Source organism: Rhinolophus ferrumequinum, unplaced genomic scaffold (genome assembly GCF_004115265.2).
Source record: "Rhinolophus ferrumequinum isolate MPI-CBG mRhiFer1 unplaced genomic scaffold, mRhiFer1_v1.p scaffold_84_arrow_ctg1, whole genome shotgun sequence".
NCBI classification, from domain to species: Eukaryota; Metazoa; Chordata; class Mammalia; order Chiroptera; family Rhinolophidae; genus Rhinolophus; species Rhinolophus ferrumequinum.
In genome coordinates this window covers 1155417-1182080 of record NW_022680440.1, presented here as the reverse complement: position 1 = coordinate 1182080, position 26664 = coordinate 1155417, and the positions used below count along the sequence as shown (strand labels likewise).

At 38.0% G+C, this 26664-nt stretch overlaps 1 protein-coding gene and 1 non-coding gene across 6 annotated transcripts in view; both read right to left on the bottom strand.

The window, feature by feature from the left end:
- The window catches only part of UGGT1 (UDP-glucose glycoprotein glucosyltransferase 1), a 120115-nt gene extending 97720 nt beyond the window's left edge, over positions 1 to 22395 (bottom strand). The window contains exons 1-6 of one of the 5 annotated variants that reach the window (XM_033102302.1): positions 22247 to 22392; positions 17345 to 17497; positions 17034 to 17169; positions 10066 to 10148; positions 7972 to 8102; positions 1461 to 1573 (exon numbers count right to left, since the gene is read on the bottom strand). In XM_033102302.1, coding sequence (XP_032958193.1) covers positions 1461 to 1573; positions 7972 to 8102; positions 10066 to 10148; positions 17034 to 17169; positions 17345 to 17363 — 482 coding nt within the window. In that variant the 5' untranslated portion in view covers positions 17364 to 17497; positions 22247 to 22392. Of the gene's footprint in view, positions 1 to 1460; positions 1574 to 7971; positions 8103 to 10065; positions 10149 to 17033; positions 17170 to 17344; positions 17498 to 22246 lie in introns of all 5 variants that reach the window. The other 4 variants (XM_033102300.1, XM_033102303.1, XM_033102301.1 and 1 more) reach the window with 4 other exon arrangements.
- A 2810-nt stretch (positions 22396 to 25205) lies between these two features.
- On the bottom strand, positions 25206 to 25310 carry LOC117020108 (U6 spliceosomal RNA). The gene has a single exon (XR_004422626.1). It is a non-coding gene; the product is annotated as a U6 spliceosomal RNA (small nuclear RNA).
- Positions 25311 to 26664: the final 1354 nt, after the last annotated feature.

Below are 26664 nucleotides of genomic sequence, written 5' to 3'. Positions count from 1 at the left end.
GAAGTACACACCGTTCCCCAATAAAGTCCTGTTCCCTTCCCCAATAAAAAATCTAAAAAAAAAAAAAAGTAATAAAAGTACATTACATAAATACTAACTTGAAATACAGACTGATTAATAATTGTGAACCAATTCCTACAGAAGGGGGGAAAAACCAGAAAAAGGATGTATATCCAGATCTTACAGTACTAAAACTTTAATAAATTATTCCACCATACAAACAGCAAATAATTATCCTTTTATCTGAAAACCTAAGTACAAATAATACAAAAAGGTAAAGGACTACTTTAAGCATATAACTCACCAATTATGCATAGCATTTCCCTCCTCTGTCATCTTTACTACTATGATCTTCCTATTAATAGGTTTAGCATTTAAATTTTCCTCATAAATTTTAAAACTTGCCACCTCAAAAATTCTCTAAGAATGGCATACAGATGTTCACAGATATTAACACAGACTTTATGACCCACCAACTCCTCTTAATGAGGTACACCTACATGCACTAAAAGAAAGATGACTCTTGTTAAAACAAGCCTACCTACCTGTATAAATTTATAACCACAGAAAAAAAGTCAAAAAGGATACATGCCAAACCATTAAAAATAACTATGACCTTTCAGAAGAGGATACACTATCACTCTTTTCTTTACAAAGGTTGCATATTGTAAAAAATTAAACAAAGAATTAATCACTTTTCTTTTCCCCAAAGGAGCACTACTTTACCATGCAGCCACCTTGACCCTGAGCTGGCTGAAATGCACGCTGGGTTTTTGGGTGTCACCCTCAGTAAGAAGCACTCATGCCATTTGGTGGGCAGAGAACAGTGCTGGGTAACCTCACTGAAGAAGAACTACCCCCACCTACAGCACCCTTAGCACTTCTGATAGAGCAGATCAACACAGCAGAGAGATAACTGGTATCCTATTTATAAGGCCACCAAAGGAGGAAGGACAAAGGGTACTGCCCAACCAGACAGCAAGATGTACTATTATATTTGTCCACAAAGGAAACTGACCTGTCAGCAGAAAGCCAGCCCATTAACTGCCAATTTAATGTTGAAATTAAGCTTGCGATTATCTTTTAAATAGTCTACTTTGTCTGAAACCAGTAATATCCTGAGATCATTAACATAATTACTCAGACAATGGCTTTAATACAGAGTATTCTTTACTAAACTGATGACAAAGTCTATATAATTTCTAGATACAGTCATTGCTAAATAGTAACAGTAATATTACATACTCTTATTATCTCCATTTTAAAATGAGAAAAGAAAGATTAAATAAATTGCCTACATTTTAAGTGATGGAGCTGGAATTCAAATCTAGTCAGTTTGGTTCCAGCATCCACACCTATAGACTACAGAACCCATTAAAAAAAAGAAAAATCAGCAGGTGGACTTGATATAGAAAGCACAATGCATACATGACAACTATAAAGAGAAACACACAGTCTACCTTTCAGGTGCTGTAAGAAGAAGAGTCGCAAGGGCATCAAAATCACAAGTCGTCTTTCCATGCACTGAAAAAAATGAATTACATCCTTCTGGTGGAGGTTCATCAGCTGCTATCTGTCATTTAAGACACAAGATTTTTTTAAAATAACTTTTCTAACCAAAAATGAGATAAAGACATAAATATTCCAAATAGGTAATAAAATGATAATAAAACAACATCCGTAAAGCAAAAATTAACATTTATTGAATACCCATTATGTGACAGCAAGTAAGAACTTTACGTGTCACTGCTTTCCTTGTATAATCTTTTTCTAGTTCCTCCCAGTATCATCCCATGAGAAAGATGTTATTATTATCCCCAAAATAGGACCTTGAAATTCTCTCAGACTATATCAAAAGATATCCAGGGAATGCAGTATATACCTTGTAGAAAACTAAGCTTACAAATGTCAATTTTAAATTTTAAATGCTAAAGTATAAGGATGTAGTCTTATAGTATTAAGGATTAAATATGATATGCAAATTAACATGAAGCCCCTCACTGAAATAGAAAGAATGACATAGAATCTAAAAAAACAACTGGGCCTAAGAAAAGACTATTGATGGAAAGGTAAAATTATCTAACAAGCATAGTAAGACATTCAAAGGAAAGGCTGAATGAGGCGTGAATTTATGTTTAGAGTGAAACGCATTCATGCCAATACATAATGAGACAAGTCAATCTGCACCTTTAATGAGAGGCACACTGAGGAGAGCGAGTATGATGAGTAAAGGAAAAGATACAATGACAAGCACTGGTGTAGGAACTAAGATCTTTTATGTAACACATTCATATTAAGATGTCCTTTTCCATAGATGGAATACAAAAAAATAATAAAAGAAGAAACGGAAAGCTTGCTATGAAAAACTGATACTAAAACTTTTCATTACGTTCTTTACTTTTCTGTTAATTATAAAACTTACAAACACAAGAAAAGAACAAAGAATAGTATCATAAACCCCCATGGCCCATACCCATGGGCCAGCTTCAATAATTATCAACTCATAGCCAATCTTATTTCATCTACCTTTCTACCACACTCCATTGAATCGTTTCCACATGAATTCTAAATAAAAGTAATAAAATACTGCATAAATGGCAACTGACAGCATAGTTTTTCAACCTTCCCACCGTCCCCATAAAAATAGAGCAACTAGATAGCAAAGACCAGTGGATCACACTTCTGACAAAACTAGGTGGAAGGCAATCCCCACGATACAGAACACAAACAAGACCTACAGTTATCAGAATGCCATGGAGAAGGACACAGAGGGAAACGAAATTCTGATGCTCCTGAGAGCAAGAAAACCCCAGTCAACAGCCTTCACTGGAAAGTATGGTGGGTCAATGTGCTAATATCAGGTGAGCACAGGGATCCATGGTAAAGGTTAAAAGGGTTCAGGCAGTTCTGCCACTCTGACCCCTCAGACTCACAAGCGAGGATGCCCTTCTAGGAAAGGGCCCCACTCTAAGGAGAAACTGCTGAGGGCAGAATAAAACTTGAAGAGGACAGAGATATAGAGACAATGAAAGACAAAGTACAAATAAAAGTGTAGAAGGGGAACAGAGTCAGAAATTTCAAAAACCAAGCCACCTTTTTTTAAGCCACCACTATTGTTTAATATTTACATTAAACAACAGAAGGGGGAGCCATGCCAACCTCTGCAAGTTAAGGAAAACTAATTCCACATCAAAATGAGCAGAAAAGTCTTGATGTCAGATCCCATCCAAAGCTACTGTAAGAAAAGGGGTGGGGGACGGAATAGTACTCTTCCTCTCCCAGATGAGCGCTACACAAGAAAAACTGCTGCGATGACAGAAATCTCCTACATCTGCACAGTCCAATATGGTAGCCACTGAAAATATGGCCAGTGCAGCTGAAGAGCGAAATGTTTTATTTCATGTAATTTTAATTGACTTAAATTTAAGTAGCCACATGTGGCTAGTGGCTATCATATTGGACAGCAGAGCTATAGTCAATAAAACCATGTCAGAAATACATAGCCAGAAAACAGATAAAAATGTAACCTACTATTTCAAGTAAGTAAAAATACACGAAGAAAACTATATAAGATATAAAGAATAACCTAAATAAGAGAATAAGAGAAATAAGAGAATAACAGAATAAGAGAAAAACTGAAATGAGGTGACAGACTGAAGCAAAAATTATAAGTAAATCATTTTAGAAATGAAGACTAAACCAGAATGAGCACAAAAACAAACACAGTAAGTAATGATTAAACAGAAGATGAAAGAAGGAAAAACTTTTATATCAAAAAGAAAGACAAGAGAGATCCAAGAGAAAGTGACAAAAAAATGAAGTTAGGCAAAGAAAATTAAGCATATAGATGATACGAATTCCAAAACAAGAGAACAGAACAATAAGTTTTCAAGAGAACTTTCTTGAAATAAAATATTATTTGAAACTCTATATTAAAACAACATACTGTATACCTGAAAATACTGACCCAGAACAATCACTGCTAAGTTATATTCTAGTAAATTATGACTTTAAATAAAAAGAAAAAAATCCCTTAGGTCTCTAGATAAAAAGAGCAAGAGACTTTTAAGGGAAAAATCATTGTATCATCACACTTTCTGCAGGAAAACTTTATACTGAAAGTAAATGAAATAATATGTTTAATATAATCAAGGGAGAAAAATATCTAAGTATTTTATAGCCAGATTGTTATATAAACATGCAAAAACCAAGGAAATACTGTTCCCGTGAGCCCTTCTTGAAGAACCTACCAGTCAGCACATGTCAGGAAAGTCAACTGAGTAGAGACGTTTGGCAAAGGGACTGGTGGTGAGCATTAAAAATATAAATTATCGTAGAAACGAGACTAAATGGGGACTAATGGGGAGACAGTATAATATGAAACATCTATGTTCTACACAGAATATACTCATTTTTTAAATGGAGGGATGGAGAATGGGAATCAGTAGGCCAAAAGAAAATTTTTTGACTATTTTCAGTAAATGTTATTGTGGCAACAGAATGACTATTGTTATTAATACTACTGTGTATATAACATGGATAAAACAAATAAGTCATCAAGAGATAGTCTAATTCTATCATCCGTTATACCCTTGAGAACTGAGATTCTAATGCAGAAGAAAACAGATATACATGTAACAAAGTAGTCCTTAATTTAAATTTAAAATATCCATATGAACTCACAAAGTATTTCATTTTTACAAGGCTTTATGTATTTGGTCTCTAGATATATGTGCAGGTATTTCCTATCTCTGCCCACTTAAGAGGCCTGAGAACAATATCCCCAGTGCCTAGACTGTGCTCTTAAAATACCACCTTCCACATACACCCTTTAAAAAAAACCCTTTAACAAGCCTCTTAGAAAACAGCTGATCACAAATCTAGGGCCAGAGATGTACAAAATGAACCTGAAACTTCTTATCATACCAGATAGCAAGAAAGCAACCAAAGACTACTAGGGTAGCAACAAAAGAACTCAGCAGAAGACTCACACTTTCTGATTTCCCAAAGTAGTACAAGGCTACAACAATCAAAACAGTGTGCTACTGTCATAAGTGCATTTGTAAACCAGCATTTGTAAACTCTTACATATACATACGGTCAACAGGTTTTTCAACAAGGATGCCAAAACTATTCAATGGAGAAAGGATACTCTTTTCGAAAATGGCGCTGGGAAACTTGGTTATCTACACGTAAAAGAATGAAGTTGGACTCTTACTCTCTACCATAGACAAATATTAATTCAAAGTGGATAAAAGACCTAAATTTAAGAGCTAATGCTATAACTATAGAACTCTGAGGAGAAAATATAAGGGAAAGCTTCATGAAGAAAACAGGGCAAAAGATTCATGACATTGGATTTGGTGATGAGTACTTGGATATGACACCAGAAGCACAGGCAACAAAAGAAAAATAAAATGGACTTCATCAAAATTAAAACCTTCTCTACATAAATGGATACTATCAACAAAGTGAAAAGGCTACCCACAGATGGGAGAAATATTTGTAAAGTGTATGTCCGACAAGTGATTAATATCCAAAGTATATAAAGAAGTCCTACAACTCAACAACAAAAACATCGAACAGTCCAATTCAAAAATGGGTAAAGGTCTTCTATAGACATATCTACAAAAGAAGATATACAGATGGCCAATAAGCACATGAAAAGATGTTCATCATCATTTGTCATTAGGAAAATGAGAACTGAGATTCTAAACCACAAGATACCACTGCCTACCCGTTAGGACAGCCATTATTTAAAAAGAAAAAGAAAAACAGAAAACAGCAATTGTCGGCAAGAATGTGGAGAAAGTGGAATCCTGGTACATTACTGGTGCAGCTGCTATGTGAAAGAGTTTGGCCGTTCCTCAAAACGTTAAACATTGAATCACCATATGATCCATGAATAACACTCCTATGTACATGCCCAAAAGAACTGAAAGCAAGGATGCCACCAGATACTTACAAACCAATGTTCATAGCAACATTATTTACAACGGCCAAAAGGCAGAAACAATCCAAGTGTCCATCAACAGATGAGGGGATAAACAAAATGTGGTGCACGCATCCGATGCATCATTATTCAGCCATAAAAAGAAATGAAATCCTGATGCATGCTACAACATGGATGAACCTTAAAAACATCATTCTATATGAAATAAGCCACACATAAAAGGATAAACACTCATGATCCCACTTATGTGCGGTTTCTAGAATGGGCAAATTCATAGAGATAATAAGTAAAATGGTGGTTGCCAGGGGTTGGTGGGAAGAAAAGGGGGTGAGGAGCTATTATTTGATGGGTACAGAGCTTCAGTTCTGCAAGATGAAAGAAGTTCTGAAGATGAATGGCAGTGATGACTGCACAACAATATGAATGAACTAAATATCTCTGAACTGTACACTCAGAAAAGGACAGGAAAATAAATTCATTTTATGCATATTTTAGCACAATAAAAACAAAATGGGGAAAAAACCTAAATGGTCAAAAAAGGATAGAGAATCAAACTCATTCAGAAACCTGGTATAAAAAGCAAGAATCAAACATGTATTCTGCCTACTCTATGTGAACAGTACCATGAAATAGTGCCAGAGGGGGAGGATACGTACTTCTTTATATCCAAGTTCCAAGAACAAATGAAAGAGGAACAACAGAATCAGTCACCACTTTCTAATCCCCAAGAATGAATGGATTAAGCATGAGCAGTAAAGGCAGCTAAATCAAAAAGAGGAACTCAGACAGTAGGTGCCTCCTAATGGAAGAAGAGAACACTACCTACAGACTTGCCAGAGGGATGAAACACTATTATGATCAAGCCCCGGGATCCAGCAGCCGAGTTGCAGGGAACAGAAGACAGAGAAATACGCTGAACTGCATCATGAGTATGTGATCAACCAAATGTAAATTGTGAAATAATGTATAGGGCAAACAGTCCAAGTTACTCAACAGAAAAGAAAGGGATAAAGAAAGAACTTGTAAAGTATGAGACCCCCCACACACACACACATACATATATACCCAAAAACAAAAAAATTATCAAACATTTTTAAATGGGCAAGACTAAACTCTACTGTATGGAGACATACTCTTGGGCAATAAAATAAAAACCACAGCAAGTGATTCCTTGATTCCTACAAAAAATTGGGAAAGCGGTTCCTTTGGAGGGCAAGAGTCAGCTGCGATGCAGCCACAGCACTGGCAACCCTGCAGTGTGGCTGGATAAGTTCTAGATCTTGACCTGAGTGAAAATTACAAGACTGTTCACTTTATCATAATTCCTACTTCTTGTGAATGGTTTTCTATACCTGTTTTATTTTATAATTGAAACATGGGTTTAAAATTAATATTTCTTTTATATCAAATATGCCATCAGTGTATACAAGTTTCTCGGTCTTTTTTGTATAATAGGAGTTTGTTCAACTCAAAATTGAACAAGATCAACAAATTGCATTAAACTGACACATTTTTAAAGTTTCTCTTGGAGCTCCTCCCTCCCTCTTTCCTTTTCCTTTTAACTTACTTGTTGAAGAAATCACATCACTTTACTACAAAGTTTCTTGCATTCTGGATTTACCTGATTGTGTCCCCGTCATACAGCTTCATGCTTCCCATCTCCTGTGTTTCCTGTAAGCTGCTTTGAGATCTATAAGCTGTGATCAGATTCAGGCTCAACTGGCTTAACAAGACCACCTCCTAGGCTGTTTTGTAAATGAGGCGCACACAATCTTTTGTGTGTGCATGCTTTTTTAATTTCGTAAATGAAAATAAGTGCAAATTATTTTTTTTTAATAATCTGTGGTTTGAAGATTTAACATCAACTGTGCCTGTTATTTATTAAAAAAAACATAAATCCTAGGAAATTTCAGGCAGAAAAGTTACAGCTCTGTAACCCAATGCCAGGACAATTGCAATTTAACCAATCGTGTTTTAAACCCCTAAAACATACTGTTACATGCAAGCACTGAACTCACCTGCTGAAAGGCTTGAATTGTAGCTGAGTATGAATGAAGAGACAGACAGAATTTCAACAAATTCTGCTGTAGAGGTGACAGAAACTGAAATGCAGCTTCCAATATTGCATGATAATAGGAATAATCAGTACCTGTCAAGGAAGAACAGTAACCAAAATAATCATATATGACTAGAGATATCCAAGTAAGACAGTTCCAGAAGTATAAAGCTGTGTTACAAAGGCATACGATCACAAAATAGTACCACCATACTGTCTTGTCAAATGTTTAGAACTCCCGGGAGTACACATTGCAATTGGACTTTTCCTCTTCTTCCCTTTGTCAGCTCTTCCCTCTCCCTAGACTGCTACTTTCTCACTTCCCAGGATGACTAACTCCTACCTACTTCCTGAGCAAAGAATTCAGCCGTGAGACCACCACTGAAGGGAAGCAGCCCAACCCTACCCCGTGCCTCACTGGACCAAGCACATCTCTTCTTTGTTCCCATAATATTTCTTTGCTTACCTCTTTCACTTATCACATCACTTATTAAATTATGTATTCACTATCTACCCCTCCCCAAATAGTCTCTGAGTCCCCACAAGTAGAAGCTATGACTTATTTATCTTTGTATTCCCCAGTGCTTAGCACATTATCTACTCAGCTCTAAGTCCAGTTACTGTTGTTCAATCTTAGTAGCAGGGGGCACAGCCCACCATCCCTTGCGGGAGTCAAACCGGGAACCCTGAGGTTGAGAGCAGGCGCTCCAACCAATTGAGCCACCCATCCACCCTACCTTTGACTTTTAAATCACGTATTATCAAAAATTATTTTTAAAGAAAATATTAACGTTCTAAAAAGCAAAATACAAAAGGTTCCACATTGCATAAACATTTTCTAAGTAGAAAAAGAGATCAGAAAGAAATACCTCAAAATGTTGCCAGAATGTTAATGGTGAATATCTTTGGGTGGTGGGACTACAAATAATATTTCAAATCAATGTTTAACATACTTACGATCACTTCCAAGAATCCATATGCCCCTAATTCTAACCAAGAACACATTATCATTTATACTGAAGAAATCTCATTTTAAATGTCAGAGAGCAAATTCATTATGAAACCCACTTGAATAAATTTGTTTTTGTTGGGGTTATCACTTTGTGAGGTGTGTAAATGTTTAATCATTATGTTTTGTACACCTCAAACTAATAAAAAAATGTAAAAAAATAAATAAATGTGTTTTATGAAATCATAAACTAAAAGTAAAATGATTTGTTTGATAACTCAAACAATTCTAGTTGACTGTAAATTTCATGTATAACTAAAACAAACGCTTGTTAAAAACCTTTATGTATTTACATGGCAAAAAAAATTCAGACTTAACTTTTAAAATATGTATATTAATAAAAATCAGAGTTAGAAATCAATTTGGTTCAATATTAACAGCAGTCACAAAATTTTCACCCATTTCCTCTTCAACAAGACTTAAACGCATGTCAATGTATTATCAAGGTTTTTAGGTGCTATGTATCAGCATCTTTGACAACTAATGTTTATACTCTATATAGCTTACATTGAATTAGAAAATGTTTATGAAAGCACATCATCAACTGTAAACAAATGATAGAATTTACACTGTAATTAATTTGATACCTTGACACTCAAGCTGTGGGTGGCTGGCAGGCATCATGGAAAACATTTTGGATGGCACTAACTTAATGATAAACTTAATGGGTAATAGATCAGTTATGTAATTAGTTCATAACAAAAAAAGAGTGAGTCAAATCTGATAGTTATTAAGTTAATACTAAATGATTTTAAATGAATCTGACTGCCACAAAATATTCAAACAACACTTGTAATAAAAGAACACACACACACACACACACACAAAGGGTGGGGGAGTCAAGGATACTGCTTATAGCCAAAGTTATAAACTGCTTCAAAAATAATTATTAGCCTGTATTGGCTCTGCTGGCTATTGTCATTACTCTAATCATTAAGATAAAAATGTTTCCCATTAACTGCCATGCCACACGTGCTCTGAAAGAAACCATTTTTTCTACTATTTTCCCAGACACCAAAGTCAAAGAAGCATTTGCTTCAATTTTACCGTGATGATCTGATGATCCAATATTTTGGCTGGATTCTACAAAATTCCAAAACTTCTCTTGACTGTCTTCTGCTAAAAACTCACTGGGAAAAAAGGGGGAAATATCAGAATACAACAACTTAACAAAATCTAATATAAACGCTATTACTAAAGAGAATAAAATAGGTTTTTAAGTTTCCAAATGTCCGTGGTCTGACTTTTAATTTAAGTATACATTACACAAACATGCATAACATATATTTTTAATGATAAGAAAAGTCTTACTAGCCTATTAGCTCTTAATAACTAATTAGCTTAGATGATTTACTTAATAGCTTAATGGGTATTCCTTTAAAAATCTAGAATAGAAATGTTGTAACAACAGAAAAGTGCCAATATCAAAAAGGCTAAGAAACCCCAGGATGTGGAAATGCCCTCCGTAGTGGCAGCAGAATTAGCAATTGATCATTCTAGCACTAGCTCTGCTGACTTATTTTCTGAAAGACCTTACAAAGAACAAAAACAATATACGTCGACTAAGGGTCTTCCAAGGAAAACATGAACCCTAGAAAAATTTCTAGGAGATAAAAGGCAGCATGTTGTACTCGTTCAATATCCATAAATCCAAATTTTCAAAATCACCACATTTTAGTTTAAAATTAACTAAAAAGTTAACACTGACATAATAAAATCAGGTCTTAAGACCTTAATGCCGTCTTAATTATTTTTCCTTGACTTTACACTACTGACCTAAAATAATGGCTATGCTAAATTCCCTTTCATTCAAGAGTCATTTATCCCTAACAGAAAATGCATGTACTAACTGAACATTTAACACAAACTGATTCTCTTCTCCTCTCAGCCACAACACTAATGTAGTGGTGACCTTTCCCTGTCCTCAAGTGCACCGCAGACCTGGATCTCAGCTTCCCGAGCCACAGGAAGACTCTCCCCTTGTCAACGAGGTGCACAGTTCTCACTCTATTCCACAGCTAGACACAGAAATATGGGGAAAATAAGAAACACTTCCTGGTAATGCACAGCTTCTCTAAAAACAGGTTTCTGAAAATACCCACTATCACAATTAAATTATTTGGAGCCCCCTGGAGTGTGGCGTTTTTCTAGGCTTTCTGGAACTGACACAGAATTCATACCAACCTCACAATAGTTTATAGGCAGGTACTAAGACAGCTTATGATATGCAAATAAACATAAAGATCACGAATTAAAGCTTCATTCACAACATAAGCAAATCATCAGTTGCCTTGGTAAGAACAAGGATTCACTGAGGCTCAGACCCTCCTAGAAAGGCCGTATGCAAAAATACATGCTTTTCAGTTACATACGGGAAAACTTCTTGGAACACACATTCTTTTTCATCCCACTGCATACATAAGTCCTACAATGTCTAACTTTCAAACAGTCTTAAGAAAATTAATCACTAGATCACTGAACTAATCCAGGGAAGGTAAGAACAACACAAGATACTATGCAAAAGAGTGCTAACCATTTGTTCAGTGTACTTCAGTTTGTTTGCTTTCTGTCCTGAATTGTTTTTCAGCTTATACCTATTCCACTGAGTAGACAAACTATAATTTTACAGATGAAATTCTTTGATGTCTAGGATTTGCTTTAAAATATTCCAGCGGGGGAAAGGAGGAGGGTGTAGTGGTGCTGGTGACTGGACTTGACTCCCAAAGTTATTGTGGGAGATCAGAATTCGTCTCCCTCTACCAGATGGCTTTACAGGTGAATTTTACAAAACATTCAAAAAAAGAATTATCACCAATTCTCCTCAAATTATTTCAAAAAATCTAGAAGGAGGGAAGGCTCCCAAACACTTTTTACGAGGCCCCTATCACCCTGATCCCAAAATCAGACAGACATTACAAAAAAAGAAAACTACAAGCCGATATCCCTAATGAACATAGATGCAAAAATCCTCAACAAAATATTAGTGAACAGAATTCAGCAATACACTAAAAAGATCATGCACCATGGTCAAGTGGGATTCATACCTGGTATGCAAGGGTGGTTCAACATCCGCAAATCAAATAATGTGATACACCACATTAAGAAAATGAAAAATAAAAACCATATGATCATATCAATAAATGCTAAAACCATTCCCCTTAAGATCAGGAACAAGCAAGGTTGCCCACTTTCTCCACTTCTATTCAACATAGTGCTGGAAGTTCTAGCCACAGCAATCAGACAAGGAAAAGAAATAAAAGGCATCCAAATTGGTAAGGAGGAAGTAAAATTGTCACTATGTGCAGATAATATGATACTATATAGAGAGAACCCTAAAGACTCCACCAAAAAACTATTAGAACTGATAAATGAATTTAGTAAAGTAGCAGGATACAAAATTAATATTCAGAAATCAGTTGAATTTGTATATACCAATAACAAAATATCAGAAGGAGAAATTAAGAAAACAATCCCATTTACAATTGCTTCACAGACTATAAAATATCTGGGAATAAATTTAGCAAAAGGAGTAAAAGATCTGTACTCAGAAAATTATAAGACACTGAAGAGAAAAATTAAAGAAGATACATACCATGCTCATGGATAGGAAGAATTAATATAGTTAAAATGTCCATACTTCCTAAGGCAATATAAAGATTCAACGCATTTCCTACCAAACTACCAAGGACATTTTTCACAGAAATAAAACATATAATCCTAAAATTTATATGGAACCATAAAAGACCCCAGATAGCCTCAGCAATCTTGAGAAATAAGAACAAAGTGGGAGGTATAACGATACCTGACATCAAATTATACTACAAGGCTACAGTAATCAAAACAGCATGGTACTGACATAAAAACAGACACATAGGTCAATGGAACAGAATAGACAGCCCAGAAATAAATCCATGCCTATATTTAATCTACGACAATGGAAGCAAGAATTTACAGTAGGGTAAAGACAATCTATTCAATAAATGGTGCTGGGAAACCTGGATAGACACATGCAAAAAAATGAAGCTGGACCACCTCCTTATACCGTATACAAGAATAAATTCAAATGGATTAAAGACTTAAACATAAGATCTGAAACCCTAAAACACCTAGAAGAAAATAAAGGAAGAAACTTTACAGACATTACCCGGTATAAGATTTTTACTGAGATATCCCCTCGGGCAAGGGAAGCAAGAGAAAAAATAAACATGGGATTACATTAAACTAAAAAGTTTTTTCACAGCAAAGGAAACTAACAATAAAACAAAAAGGGATCCTCCTGAATGGGAGAACATATTGGCCAATGACATATCCGATAAGGGGTTAATATCCAAAATGTATACAAAACTCACTCAACTCAACTCCAAAAAAAAACAAACAACCCAATTAAAAAATGGGCAGAGAACATGAAGAGACATTTTTCTAAAGAGGACATACAGATGGCAAACAGACATATGAAGACATGCTCAACCTCACTAATCATTAGAGAAACGCAAATAAAAATGACACTGAGATATCACCTCACCCCAGTCAAAATGGCTATCATCAATAAATCAACAAACAACAAGTGCTGACGAGGATGTGGAGAAAAGGGAACCCTTGTGCACTGTTGGTAGGATTGCAGATTCGTGCAGCCACTATGGAAAACAGTATGGAGGTATCTCAAAAGTCTGAAAATAGAACTACCTTATGACCCAGCAATTTCACTCCTAGGTATCTATCCGGAGAAATCCAAAACTCTAATTCAAAAGAATTTATGCACCCCTATGTTTATCGCAGCACTATACACAATAGCCAAGACATGGAAACAACCAAAATGCCCATCAGTAGACAGCTGGATTAAGAAACTGTGGTGCATTTATACAATGGAGTATCACGCAGCCATAAGGAAGAAAGAAATCTTACCATTTGCAACAATATGGATGGACATAGAGAGCATTACGCTAAGTGAAATAAGTCAGACAGAGAAAGACAAATACCATATGATCTCACTTATACACGGAATCTAAAGAAAAGAATAAATGAATGAACCAATCAGAAACAGTCTCAGAGACAGAGGAAAAACTGAGGGTTTCTAGATGGGAGGTGGGGTGGGGATAAGGAGGAATGTGAGGGGATTAGAAAGCACAGTCAGTGGGATACGAAAGTCAATTTGTGGAATGTAATCAATAATGTTGTAAAGATTTTGTAGGGTATCCGATGGACACTTGTCTCATTAGGGAGAGCACCTCAGGGATGATGTAGATGCCTGATAACTGCACTGTACACCTGAAGCTGAAGCTGAACAATAATGAATGTCAACTACAACTTTATATATATAGTTACAGGAAGTGGAGTACAGCATTAGGAATAGAGGCAGTGGAAATGTAATGGCTGTGTGCGATGTCAGAGGGGTAGTGGATGGGGGGAGGGGGGTTCACATGCTGTGAGGGATATAAATGATAAGTGTCTAAGTACTACTTTGTTTTGTGCACCTGAAACTAATAAAAAAAAATGTTAAAAAAAAAAAAAAAGAATTTGTCTCCCTCCTATACAGAACTAGACTGGAAGGAAAATGAGTATTTAAAGAAGGACTACTGTGTGACAGACACTCCGCTCAGCATATTCACCCACATCCCCAAATCCTCACAGCAACTCTGAGTTATAACCATTTTTAGAATAAAGAAACTGCAATTCAGAGGGGTTATTAACTTGCTTCAAGGTGAGATTAGTTAAGTGAAAAATCTAGAATGTAAACTCCAATCTGTTTGATTTACGTCTCCATCATGCTGCACTCTTGGGCTTTATAATATCTAGCACTCAATAAATGACTATCAGTTTTGTTTTAATAATAGTACTTTACTTACACATATTTCTGTTAGGTATTATAGCTGCTCAAACTACACCCAGAGTTTTACTTCAATTAAATATATATCACTTCCTGCATAAGCACAAAGCTACAACCCCTCCAGCAGCATCAGGACTGATCTGAAAATACACACGGGAATAGTTTTAATCCCTAAGGGCTAGATGGAAGGAAGGCAAATGGCCTGTTGGAGCTGTATGTGTCGGTTTTTGGGGACAGAATGTGCCCTTCACCTACCCTTTCCCCTCAGCCATACACAGACCACGCCACAACCCACCACGAATGTTCGCCAGGAATCCAGGAGGGAAGAACGGTGGCCTCAGCCAGCTCTGGAAGTGACTATGGATGGAATGGTTTCAAACAAGCACAGCTCACTTGTGAGTTGCCTGCATGCCAATAACTTTGGCAAATTATCTGCAAATAGCCACAGGACTAAAAACTGCACCAGAATGGCATTTGGCCAGGATACCATGAAAAGGGGAGATGTTTGACATGCGCAAGTTGGTGAAGTATCCAATACTCACTTCACCGACAGCAAAGAAACTGGAAAAATTGGTAAATTGAGGCGAACAATTTTAGCATACCTTCTCAGAAGTCCATATCTAGAGGCCATAAGAATCTTCTACGACAATGCAAAACTAAGGAGTTAGTTAGTGTAAGTAAGAGTAATGGAATATAACTCAGTTAAGAATGTTAAGTAGGATATCATAAAACATCCATTACAGTTAATTGTACAAACGCACTTGAAAGTGATAGAAAATCTCAACGACCTAGATTTATGCCAGCCAAATCATCAAAAATCAGATTAGCAAAAAGAGAAAACAAAGTTCAGTTATTAGAGTCCTGGCTCAGGCAGTCTCTAATATCAAAAGACCTTCGGTCACTTCACTTTCACAACTACCCTATATCTAATAAAGTTCTAAGATTTGAGGAACTCATCCCGTTTATCAAATTAGTTATTGTGACATCACTATGAAGTACACTTAGTGTTTGGTTTGATTTGGTTTAGGTTGGGTTTGTTTGTTTTTTTTTGTTTTGTTTCGTTTTGTTTTTTGCCATTTTATTGCTGAGAAAAGACAGACTCAGAGAAGAAACGGAAGGAAGTCTGTTCCGCAGAATCTGCTCCTCAGCAAGTCGAGACCAGCTCCCACTTGTCCCACCTGCCTACCTGTCCTCTCACCAAGGCCACGTGAGGATTTTCCCTTAGGAGATGCAACTATTCGTATACACAGTCTACAGAAATAAACTCTTCGTTCCCATTTTTCTAGGCATTAAGCAGAAAATGTTAGAAGATGAAATTCTAAGTTGAAGACCAAAAAGTTAACTGAAGAAACCCAAAAGTTCAAATTTCTAACACTATCAAATTCTGAGACTTACCAAGCATTTGACATTCAATCCACCTAATTTACGCTTTAGGAAGATTCTCTGCAAGTCCTAGCTATAAATTGTTTGAGATACAGTAAGTTTCCATCTATAAACATTAAAAAACTGACTAAAAGAGAGGTATCTGGTTATATTTATATTATAAATATAAGTAATAAGTGTACTTGGAAGACAAACTTCCCAAGAAATCATTGACTATACTGTACTTTATTGATTTTTAAGACACTATAGATTTTAAGACATAACTTTATGAAACACTAAGAATGAAAGATGGTACCAATTCTAATTGTAAGACAACATCTTGATTTCATTAGACTGCATCCTGATTTTTGCAGATGTTAAAATACAGAACATGTACATCTTAGGACAGATAAAATCTGGACATTTCCTCAGCTGTCTCCTTGTGCTCTCTTATCTTGGGGTCTTATTCCACGTTCTTAAGAGCAACCTGTCCTCTTTACCCCACCTGGCCAAGCTCTCGTCTTCCTTCTAAATAAAGAAAAAATTTCCTTTAAGTACATCTCTGTCTTCCCTTATTACCACATTTATACTTTTCCTGGAAGATAGCAGAATAATTTAACCAGTTCAATATATTTGTCTAAAGAAGTCCCCAAGTATCCCTATGAATCCTATCCTACTAACAGATTCTAACAGCTCAGTGCACACTGAAAGAGGCTATCACTAAATGCATTTAATGATGAGAATCTCACTTCCTAAAAAGTGCCTGAATATTCACTAGCAGACCCTACATTTTTGCTCAAACATGTGAAAGAAAAAAATGTCTTCTTACCTGGCTTCTAACAACAACGGAGTAGAAAACCATTTTGTCGTAAGAGAGGTTGTGATGGCTTTTGAATCTGCCTTTACTGAGGAAAAGAGCCAGAGTCCAGTGACTACAATCAGAAGTCCCATTTTACAGCAAACCCCTAAAAAAGGAAAAAGAAAAAAAGGTTCTGCTACAGAGAAATGTTGAAACCTGTTTCTTAATACTTAGAGACACAAAACAACATGAATATTACAGAACTAGAAATGCTTCCAAAATGTGGCAGTATCTAATACCTAAAGAGTTGAACAGCTATTTCCTGACTAATGGACGCCTACCGAGGCGTGTGGGGCCCATTATGCCCACTCTTTCCCACAAAGGCTCCGGTTCCCTTCCTGGGGCATCTATCCTATACGGAGGGATACAAGTCAGTGTTGATGCAAAGCAGGTTGCACACAACCATCCCTCACGAAGCGAGAGAGTAAATAAACCTGAGACAAAAAACACATAAATGATGGCTGTTACCTTGCAGTCCTAAGCCCCAGTACCTTAGAATGGGAGCTTATTTGGAAATCAGGTCTCTACAGAGGTGATCAACCTAAAATGAGGTCATGACGGTGGGCCCTCATCCAATATGACTGGTCTTAATGGGAAAGGGGTAACTTGGACCCAGAGACAGGCAAGCACAGAGGGAAGGCTCTATGAAAAGACACAGACAGACTACCAGGTAAAGACAGGCAGATACTGGGATTCTACTGCAGGCCGAGGAATGTCAGCTGTGACCAGAAGCAGGAAGAGGCCAGGAAAGACCCTCCTCTACAAACAAGCATGAAAAAGGTCTTGTGACACCTTCATTTAGAACCTGTAGCCTCCAAAACTGTAAGACAATAAATTGTGGTTGTTCTAAGCTTCCTGGTTTGTGGCACTTTGTCTTGGGAGCCCTAGGAAGCTAATATGATGGTTCTCCAACATAAACCCAAAGATAGGTCCTGGAATGAGGAAACGTTAAGAACCCAAAGGGTCCCCATGTACACACTAGAGAAACTGGGGTTCCTGGTAAATTGGTATGACCATAGAATGCAGGGCTCCCAAGCTCTCAGCGACGGCCTCCCCAAGCACAGTGATCTCACAGTGTCCAGATCATTCCAGAAAAGTGTCTCCAGCTGCCGACTTCTTTATCTGGTTTTTCATCCCAGAAGTCTAATATGAAGAACCCTAACCAGACTTGCTCCAGGCTAAATAAAAGTCAACATCCAAGTCCCACCCGTTTGAATGGGAACCCAAAGAGGATGTGAATATGTAGGAAACACTAAACCAAATTTGTGCTTCTGGACATTAACATCTGGAAAGGCTCACCCCAATTCGTCAACACTGGCTGTAAAATCTATTGTTGGGTGGACAGTCCATATTGCGGGGAACCAGTCAGTATTGTCTTTTTACAAAAGCATTATCATTTGTGCCAACATTCTGTTCATATAACACACAATATCTCTAAAGGACGATGGTCAAAAGCAAAATAAATTATACCAAATAGAAAAATTGCTTTTAGATGAGTTTTAAGCTCAGGCTCTGCCAGCTTCTTTGGAAACAAAAAATTCATATGAACATTCCATACATGAATATACTTTGGGGGCAGCCGGATGGCTCAGTTGGTTAGAGTGCCAGCTCCTGACAACAATGTTGCCAGTTCAATTCCCGCATGGGATGGTGGGCTCCGCCCCCTGCAACTAAGACTGAAAAGGGGTGACTTGGAGCTGAGCTGCGCCCTCCACAACTAGACTGAAGGACGACCTGACTTGGAGCTGATGGGCCGTGGAAAAACACACTGTTCCCCCAAATTCCCCAATAAAAACTTTAAAAAAAAATAATTAATAAATATTTTTCATATCAACATTTGTAAAGACAAGGACTAATCAAACTAGACTTTTGACAATGACACCTGCGAGCGGTGATTCCTGGCTTAGGGGTCGGTGGTGGGGGACTGCTGGCAGGTGGAGGGATGCAGAGTAGACGATGCAGGCCCCTTTTGGAAGCTAGCAGAAGTTACCACCATTTCCTACAGATTTGCAAGCAAGGACCCAAACTTTTACAAACAATTTCGGACCACACAAGAATTCTCTTAAGAGTATCTTTAGACACCCTTCCCTACAGGTCCATGGACTGTAGTCTCAGAAACCTGCCTGCACCACAGAACAAACATGGTTATCGAAAAGAGAAAAACTTTTGGAGCAGGTACCTGTGATCAATTCCTGGAGTTTGCTACTTACTAGCATTTTAATCCTTAGCACGTTACCTAATAATATCTCTGGCCCCTTTGTCTCCCAGACTCTAAAACAGGAATACCACCAGTGTGTGCCACACCGGGTCACTGTGAAAATGGAAAGGCAATATGAAAATCACTTCGTAAAGTGCCAAGTACATTAACTGTTTTAGTAAAATACATCATAAGGGGAAAGAAATAAAAACTACTTCTAAATTATAGACTAACACATTACTGTTATTACATAGCTTCAAAATATGCCTCGGAAACCTATCCTCTTGGCTAGGGAAAAAAATAAAAATAAACCCTCCCCAAACTCACTAAGTTTCTAAACTGGACAGAGAGTGTATGAACTATACTGAAGGAATATTATGCTACGGCTATTTGCGGTTTTTCCTGCAGGGGGCCTAGATGTGTCATCCCCCACGTGAGGATTCCGGATAACAAGTTGGGCACCACCGCACAGCGACGTTAAGGGACTGAGACTGGCCAGGGCCCTGAGGAAACACGAGCATTTACTGAGCCATTACTTCCGGCAGCACTGCATCAGGCGCTGTGTATGCGTGTCATTGAGTCCTTCCACACAAGAGACCGCATTCCCTTGAGGGCGGGTGGCAGCCATGTCTACTTTGCTCACCACAGCGCACAGCAGTGCCTGGCAAACAGTAGATACTCCAAAAGTATGCTACATAATGGATGAAACACTATCATTCCTGCTTAACAATAAGAAAATGGAAGCTCAGACAGGCTGAGTAGCTTCACCGACTAATCTGCAATGCTTGGAACCCATATCTGCCTGTTTTTAAAATTTCTGCAGTACCAAGCTAGCTCCCCTGGTTCTCTGGCTTTACGAGTGGTAAAGATGCAAACCGTGCAAACCCAGACCAAGCAAGGTGCTTTCTTGTGAGAACCAAGGCAAGTCTAAAGATTTTGTGAGGGCAGAATCCTTGGGACACAGGTGACTGAGAGAGGAACAGTTTCCTCCTGAAACCAAGGGGGCAGGTCTGAAGTTGGGACCAAAGCAAACCATCCAACCAGCCTGACAGAGCCATACCTTGGCTGCCTTTAGGGACTGAGTGTGGGCTCTCAAGAGCAGGGAGTTGTGTCTTTCACTGTTATATGCCTAGCTTACTGCCTGGAACACAGGAGGTTCTCAAAATAAAATAAACAAATACAGGCGTCATTCATTAAGGGATAAATGAAAGAAACCAGAAAGAAAGGAGTGTGGCACCAAGAGAAAGACACTACAAAAAGCCTAGAACTTAAAAACGGTAAAAATGAAAATTATATCCTGCGATACACCAGAGATCCTCTTGCACTGTTTTTAGAAAACAGCGACAGAGAGAGTTCTTGGGGCAAGGTACAGCACCATGAGAAATGAAAAAGGGAGGAAAGGTATACATTAAAGAGCTTTTCCACCCTGAGCCCACTTCCTTGATTCCAGAGGTAACACCAGAGGAAAAGGATGTACGGAGAAGCAAAGGTAAGGACCTCACTGAAGTGGCCTTTTGTTTGAGGATGCCTTCATTTTACAAGATCCCTTATCACTTTGATTAATAACGTTTAAATGTTGCTTATAACAATGAATAGTCTGAGAAATAACATCTGTAGAATCTGCAGTGTGGCATTGCATGATTATAGGCACAATGCTTGTGGCATGACTGATAAACCTATTTCTTGCTTATTGATCTATAGTAAGATATTGGAAACATTAAAAAGACATAATATGGAAAATGCTTTTCACTTTATGGAAAGCAGAAGAGGAATGAAATTCTAGGTCATCACCAACTTTTTCTTCTATTTTTCAACTGAAGATAATAGCTAACAAACAAAATAACTTACATGCTGCAAGTTTACAGAAAGCCATCTGAGTTTCAACATATACGATAAAAGTGAGGGACAATATTAGAAAGTACCCTTCTTGTGAAATAAATTTACTTCTCAAATAATTAAACTTAATATACATTTACACCTATTACAAAACCATTTGTTGTGAACCACATAAATCTAATTTCTGATACAAGCAGTTACTATACATCTTAATATGAAAATGGTCACAGATAACCGCAGAGAAAAATCTAACAGAATTTTCTCCACAGTTCAATTTATTCCCCTCAAATTAAATGTGCATTGCGAAGGCACCATGCTCCTGTACGAAGCAATGTTCATTTCCTTTAATAACAATGAGTTTCAGCTAAGTTTATCAAAAGCAAGTCAATTAGAAAGGCTACCATCATCCTAAACTTCGCAGTGTTGTTACATAGCTGTTTTAAATGTCTCCAAACCCCACACTAAAATTAGCTGGCAAGTGCACAATGAATGTTTCCAAAACAGTGAAGCACAGTAAGACATAAGACCCCAGAACTTCAAATGAACAAAATGCGCCAGTTATCAAATCTGGCAAGAAAGGCAAAACAATCTAGAGATTCTGACTAAGAACAAGAACAATTGACATCCGTAACTTATTGGCATACGCAGATCTTATTCTTCTGGCAGCTCCCAGACTAAAAGTGAAACCGGATCATCTTATTTCCAGCCGACAGATCCTTGTATTAAATGAAAACGGCAGCCAGTGTGCAGCAGCCCAAGTCAGGTTAGGGAAAACAGAAATCTATAAAAAAAGATCACGTCGTTCTCCAGAGTCCCACAAACTGTAGGTTCTCGACCTAACGTAAGGTCAGCTTTGGTCTAAATTCATGTTAGGGCACTTGGGCACATGGGTCTCAAAGCTCTTCAATGAAGGCTCAAAACAGCTAAAGACAGCGCGCGGCCGCCTTCACAGAACCTGTACTTTGCACAGAAGACCAGTGAGGGACAATCCGGCCACTCGCAAGAAAGGTGAGGGCTGGGGCACAGAAAGGGAAATTGAGTCAGGGAAGAAGCGGAAGCTCAAGAGACCGAGGCACAAGGTCGCCCGCGCCTCGAACCCTCTTCCAGTCCACGAGACCGCCCCATACCACCCATACCACCCCAGGGGTACCTGTCACCTGCCGCGCAGCCGCGACACCCGCCGCTCGTGTCCCCCTTCCTGCCCAAGCTGGGGCCGCGCTCGGTGCGTGACTGCGCTTGCGACAACGCCGGGGCGGAGGGGGAAGGGCGGGGGCGGCGGCGGTAGCGGCAGCTGCTGCGCCAGTGAGCAGCCGACACGCGCCTTTCCGCGGTTCAGTTCGTAAGCCGGCCTCGCGGAGCAACAGCACAGCTGCCAACGGCCCTTTACTTCCGCTTCCCATTGCCGAGGTCCGGAGGACTTCCGGCTACCGAGTCACAGCTGGGGCAGCCTAGAGCGTCAGGGAGGGAGCCGCCATCTTATATCCGAGGAGCCCCCGCCTCCCTTCGTGCTTTTTCCAGTTTGGCGTAGTTAGGGCGGCTTAAGTGTTCCAGGTATGGAGAGGGTGTATGATAGGACGGTCGGCTGAGACCCAAAAGTTTTACCAGATGGTGAGGCCAGACAGGGGTTTCAACCTTCTTTCCGATTTGGACTATGAGCATTTCAGAGTCTACTTCCTTAAATCCTTCTATTAAAAGCACTGTTAAAAAAAAAAGCACTTTTACACAATAAAGAACAAAATGACAATGTTCCTTGCATCTTAGGCTTTATTTGAAGCCATAAACTGTGGTAGCATCCGTTCTAGGTAGCATGGGGAAAACAAGACTTTAAATTTTATGAGAGAATTTCTCTTATTTTATACTGGGACTGGCAACTTAATCTGCTGGAATTACTTGATTGATTGACTGACAACTATAAATCATTATGTAAAATTGTTTTGAATATGTGACACTGGGCAGATCATTTTACCCATCCAAAAATGAATGTGTTTAGAGGGTATATTTTTAACTTTTATGTGAAAGTGAACTAAAAACCAAAAATGCATTAAAAATTACATAAAAAGTGTAAAATTTTGGCTGACTTTTGATTATATGACACAAACAGCCCTTCCCCCGAGAATGCCAGAACAACAACTAAATACTGTGCTTAAGAACTTCAGAGCTGTCTACTGGGTTTTCTGTTCCTTGCTAGTACAAATGGAGTTAAAATAACTTTAAGGAATGAAAATAAGCATTTTAAAATTCATTTCTTGAGTAAACATTTGTGTTAGTGGATTTCCATTGTGTGTTTTCTACCACCCTTTAAATTTCTTCAGGTGGTGTTTCCATTAAAAAGGAAATGTTTTTTAATTCACCACGTTACAGAGTTGATTTTTCACTTTTTTTTTGTTTTACCTTTGTGTGGGGACAGAGTCCCAGAGAGCAGTTTCTAGGCTCTCGGCCTCGCGTGGCGAGGTGCCGGCTCGGGTGGTGGTTGGCCAGTTGGCCAATTGGCTGCTGATATGATATAACTGCTGTGACTGCGTTGGTTGGTTGGCAGGCAGGGATTGCTGATTGTGTGGATCCTACTTTGTGTGGATCCTACTTTGTGTGTCTCCAACCCAGCCACCAGCGAGAATATTGTGGAATGACTCCCCTATCTATGGCTCCGTTGGTGTTCCTTTGTGGCCACACCGTATCCTGCGTTCTTATGTGGGGAGCAGAAGCCGAGACCCCGCGTGACACCCTGCATGACACTTGGTCTTTTGCTCTGTGATACATGAACACCACTGTTGATTCTGAGAAAGAATGAACATGCTAAAAAGGACTCCTTGTAGTTAACTGAGCCCAAATTCATAATCAGAGTCAAGAAGCTATAAACAGGGACACACACACACACACACACACACACACATACACACACACACACACACACACACACACAAAAGCTCCATTTCAGTGAAAAGCCACAGAGGTGGGCTGCCAAGCCTCCTGCATTGTGCTCCTGCTTGCTGAGCCTACCCTTATAAAGGAGTTTCTGGATTAGTGTTTTGACCAATAGGAATGAGACCTTCCCCATCCAATTAGAGCTGCATAGCTAAATCCTCTTTCGCATCTTTACTGACCAATTTGAGTGGCTCCACAACAACCAATAAGAACATGTGGAGCCCGCCAATCAGGACAGTGCTATTTGGGTCAAACTAGGTGGATTTGGAGTCCTACTTTGCTTAGAAATGGACCAATCAGGGACTGGGGGCAGGAACTTCTCCATATATAAGCCAGCCAGCCTTCCCTTTGTCTCAATGGAGTGTACGTTCTGCTCCATTTCCCCAGCTTCAGCTGTAACACCAGAGCTGCAACACTTGAGCGGCATCACTCCAGTAAATTCTCTTTCTTCATCAAACCCCAGGTCAGGGACTCCTGATGGCACTGAATTAGTGACAAGGACCTTTTGTCAACAATGCCAGTTTGCTTACTTATAAAACTAAGTGCAGAGCTCCCAAGAAAGTTGGGTTTCTCTTTTTCCAAATCCTTCTCAAAAAATTCAGTGCTGTTTTCTGTGAACAAAGACAGATGCAATTTTTAAAGCTTTTTATTTTGAAATAATTATAGAATCACAAGGAAGTGGCAAAGACAGTGCAGAGTTCCCATGTTCCCTTCAACGAGTTCCCCTGATGACTACATCTTAAATATAGTGCAATATCAAAATCACAAATTTGACATTGGTACAGTGTCTGTATAGTTCTGTTATTTTATCACATGTGTAGATTTGTGTAACTACAACCAAAATCAAGATACAGATCTTTGTGGTGCTGGAATAGTTCCATTGGGTTAGAGGGAAGAAGGGACAAATAAGTGGAGTCCAGAGGATTTTTAGGACAGTGAAACTAATTCTAATGGTGGATACATGTATTTGTACATTTGTCAAATCCATAGAACTTACAAGAGTAAACCCTAATGTAAACTATGAACTTTGGGTGATGATGTGTCAATGTAGGTTCCTCAGTTGTAACAAATGTATCCGTCTGGTGTAAGATGTTGATAGTGGGAGAAGATATGCCGGGGAGGGTGGATAAGAACTCATTTTACCGTGAATCTAAAACTGTTCTAAAAATAAAGTATAGGTGCACTTTTAAGATGTGAAACACTTCATGAATTTGGATGTCATCCTTGAGCAGAGGACACACTAAACTCTGTATCATTCCAATTTTTAGTATGTGTGCTGCCAAAGTGAGCACTAAAGTACATTGAAAAGGGGGAAATCATAAATGTTAAAGATGGAAGAAATATAAAGATAACCTAATTCTCTAGCCTCACTGTAAAAATGAAGAAAAATGAGACTCACACTTTAAAAATAAATAATATTCTTTATTTTTAGTACAGTTTTAATTTTTTAGAATAATTGAACATACAGTTTCATATGCCCAACACCTAACACCCAATACAGCATTTCCTCTATTATTAACATCTTGCATCAGTGTGGTACATTAAGGTTACATCCATACTATGGAATATTTAAAATAATTTTCAAATGGAATAATTTCCAAACCACATATCTGACGAAGGACTTGTATTTAAAATATATAAAGGACTCTCAAAATTCAATGTTGTGGACATAACATTCTTAGATTATTATTAACTAAAATCTATAGTTTACATCAGGGTTTACTCTTAGCATTGCACAGTTTTATGGATTTTCACAAATACATAACAACATGTATCCACCATTACAGTTTTATACGGAATAGTTTCACCACTCTAACAAAACCCAGTGCTTCAACTGTTCATCTCTCCCCCCAAATCCCTAGCAACTGACCTTTTCACCATCTGCCATAGTCCCAATGTTTGTCTCCCTCCCCAAGATTGGTATGTTGAAACCTAATGCCCAATGTGATGATATTTGGAATTGAGCATTATACTCATATGTCCTCTGATGATTCCATTTTATGTCTTCTCAGCATATGAACTAAACTTAAAAAAAAAATTTTAGTGGATTCCCTAGAGTTTGTAATATACATTTGCAACTAGTCCATATGCACTTTCAAATAACACTATACTACTTCAGGGTGGTACTGATTTACAACAGAATATTACCAATTTCTGCATCCTATCTATTACTGCATTGCTGCCATTCATTTCACTCATCTGTATGCTATAACCAACCAATGTATTGTTGCTGTTACTACTTTGGAGACAGTTATTTATTAGATTAGATAGCAATAGAAAATATAAAATTTTATTTTACTTTCATTTATTCTTTCTCTGATGTTCTTCCTTTATTTCTATAGATCCAAGCCTCTGAACTACATCATTTTCCTGTTCTTTAAAGAACTTCTTTGAATATTTCTTTCAAGGCAGGTCTACTAGAGAAATATTCTCTCCGTTTTTACTTGAGAAAGTCTTTATTTCTCCTTCACTTTTGAAAAATAACTTCACAGAATACAAAATTCTTTGGTACTGATTATTTTCCTTCAAGACTTTAAATATTTCACTCCATACTATTTCTGCCTGCATAATTTGTGAAAAGAAGTCTGATGTAATTCTTATCATTGTTCATCTATAGGTAAAGTTGTTTTTCTCTCTGGCTTTGAT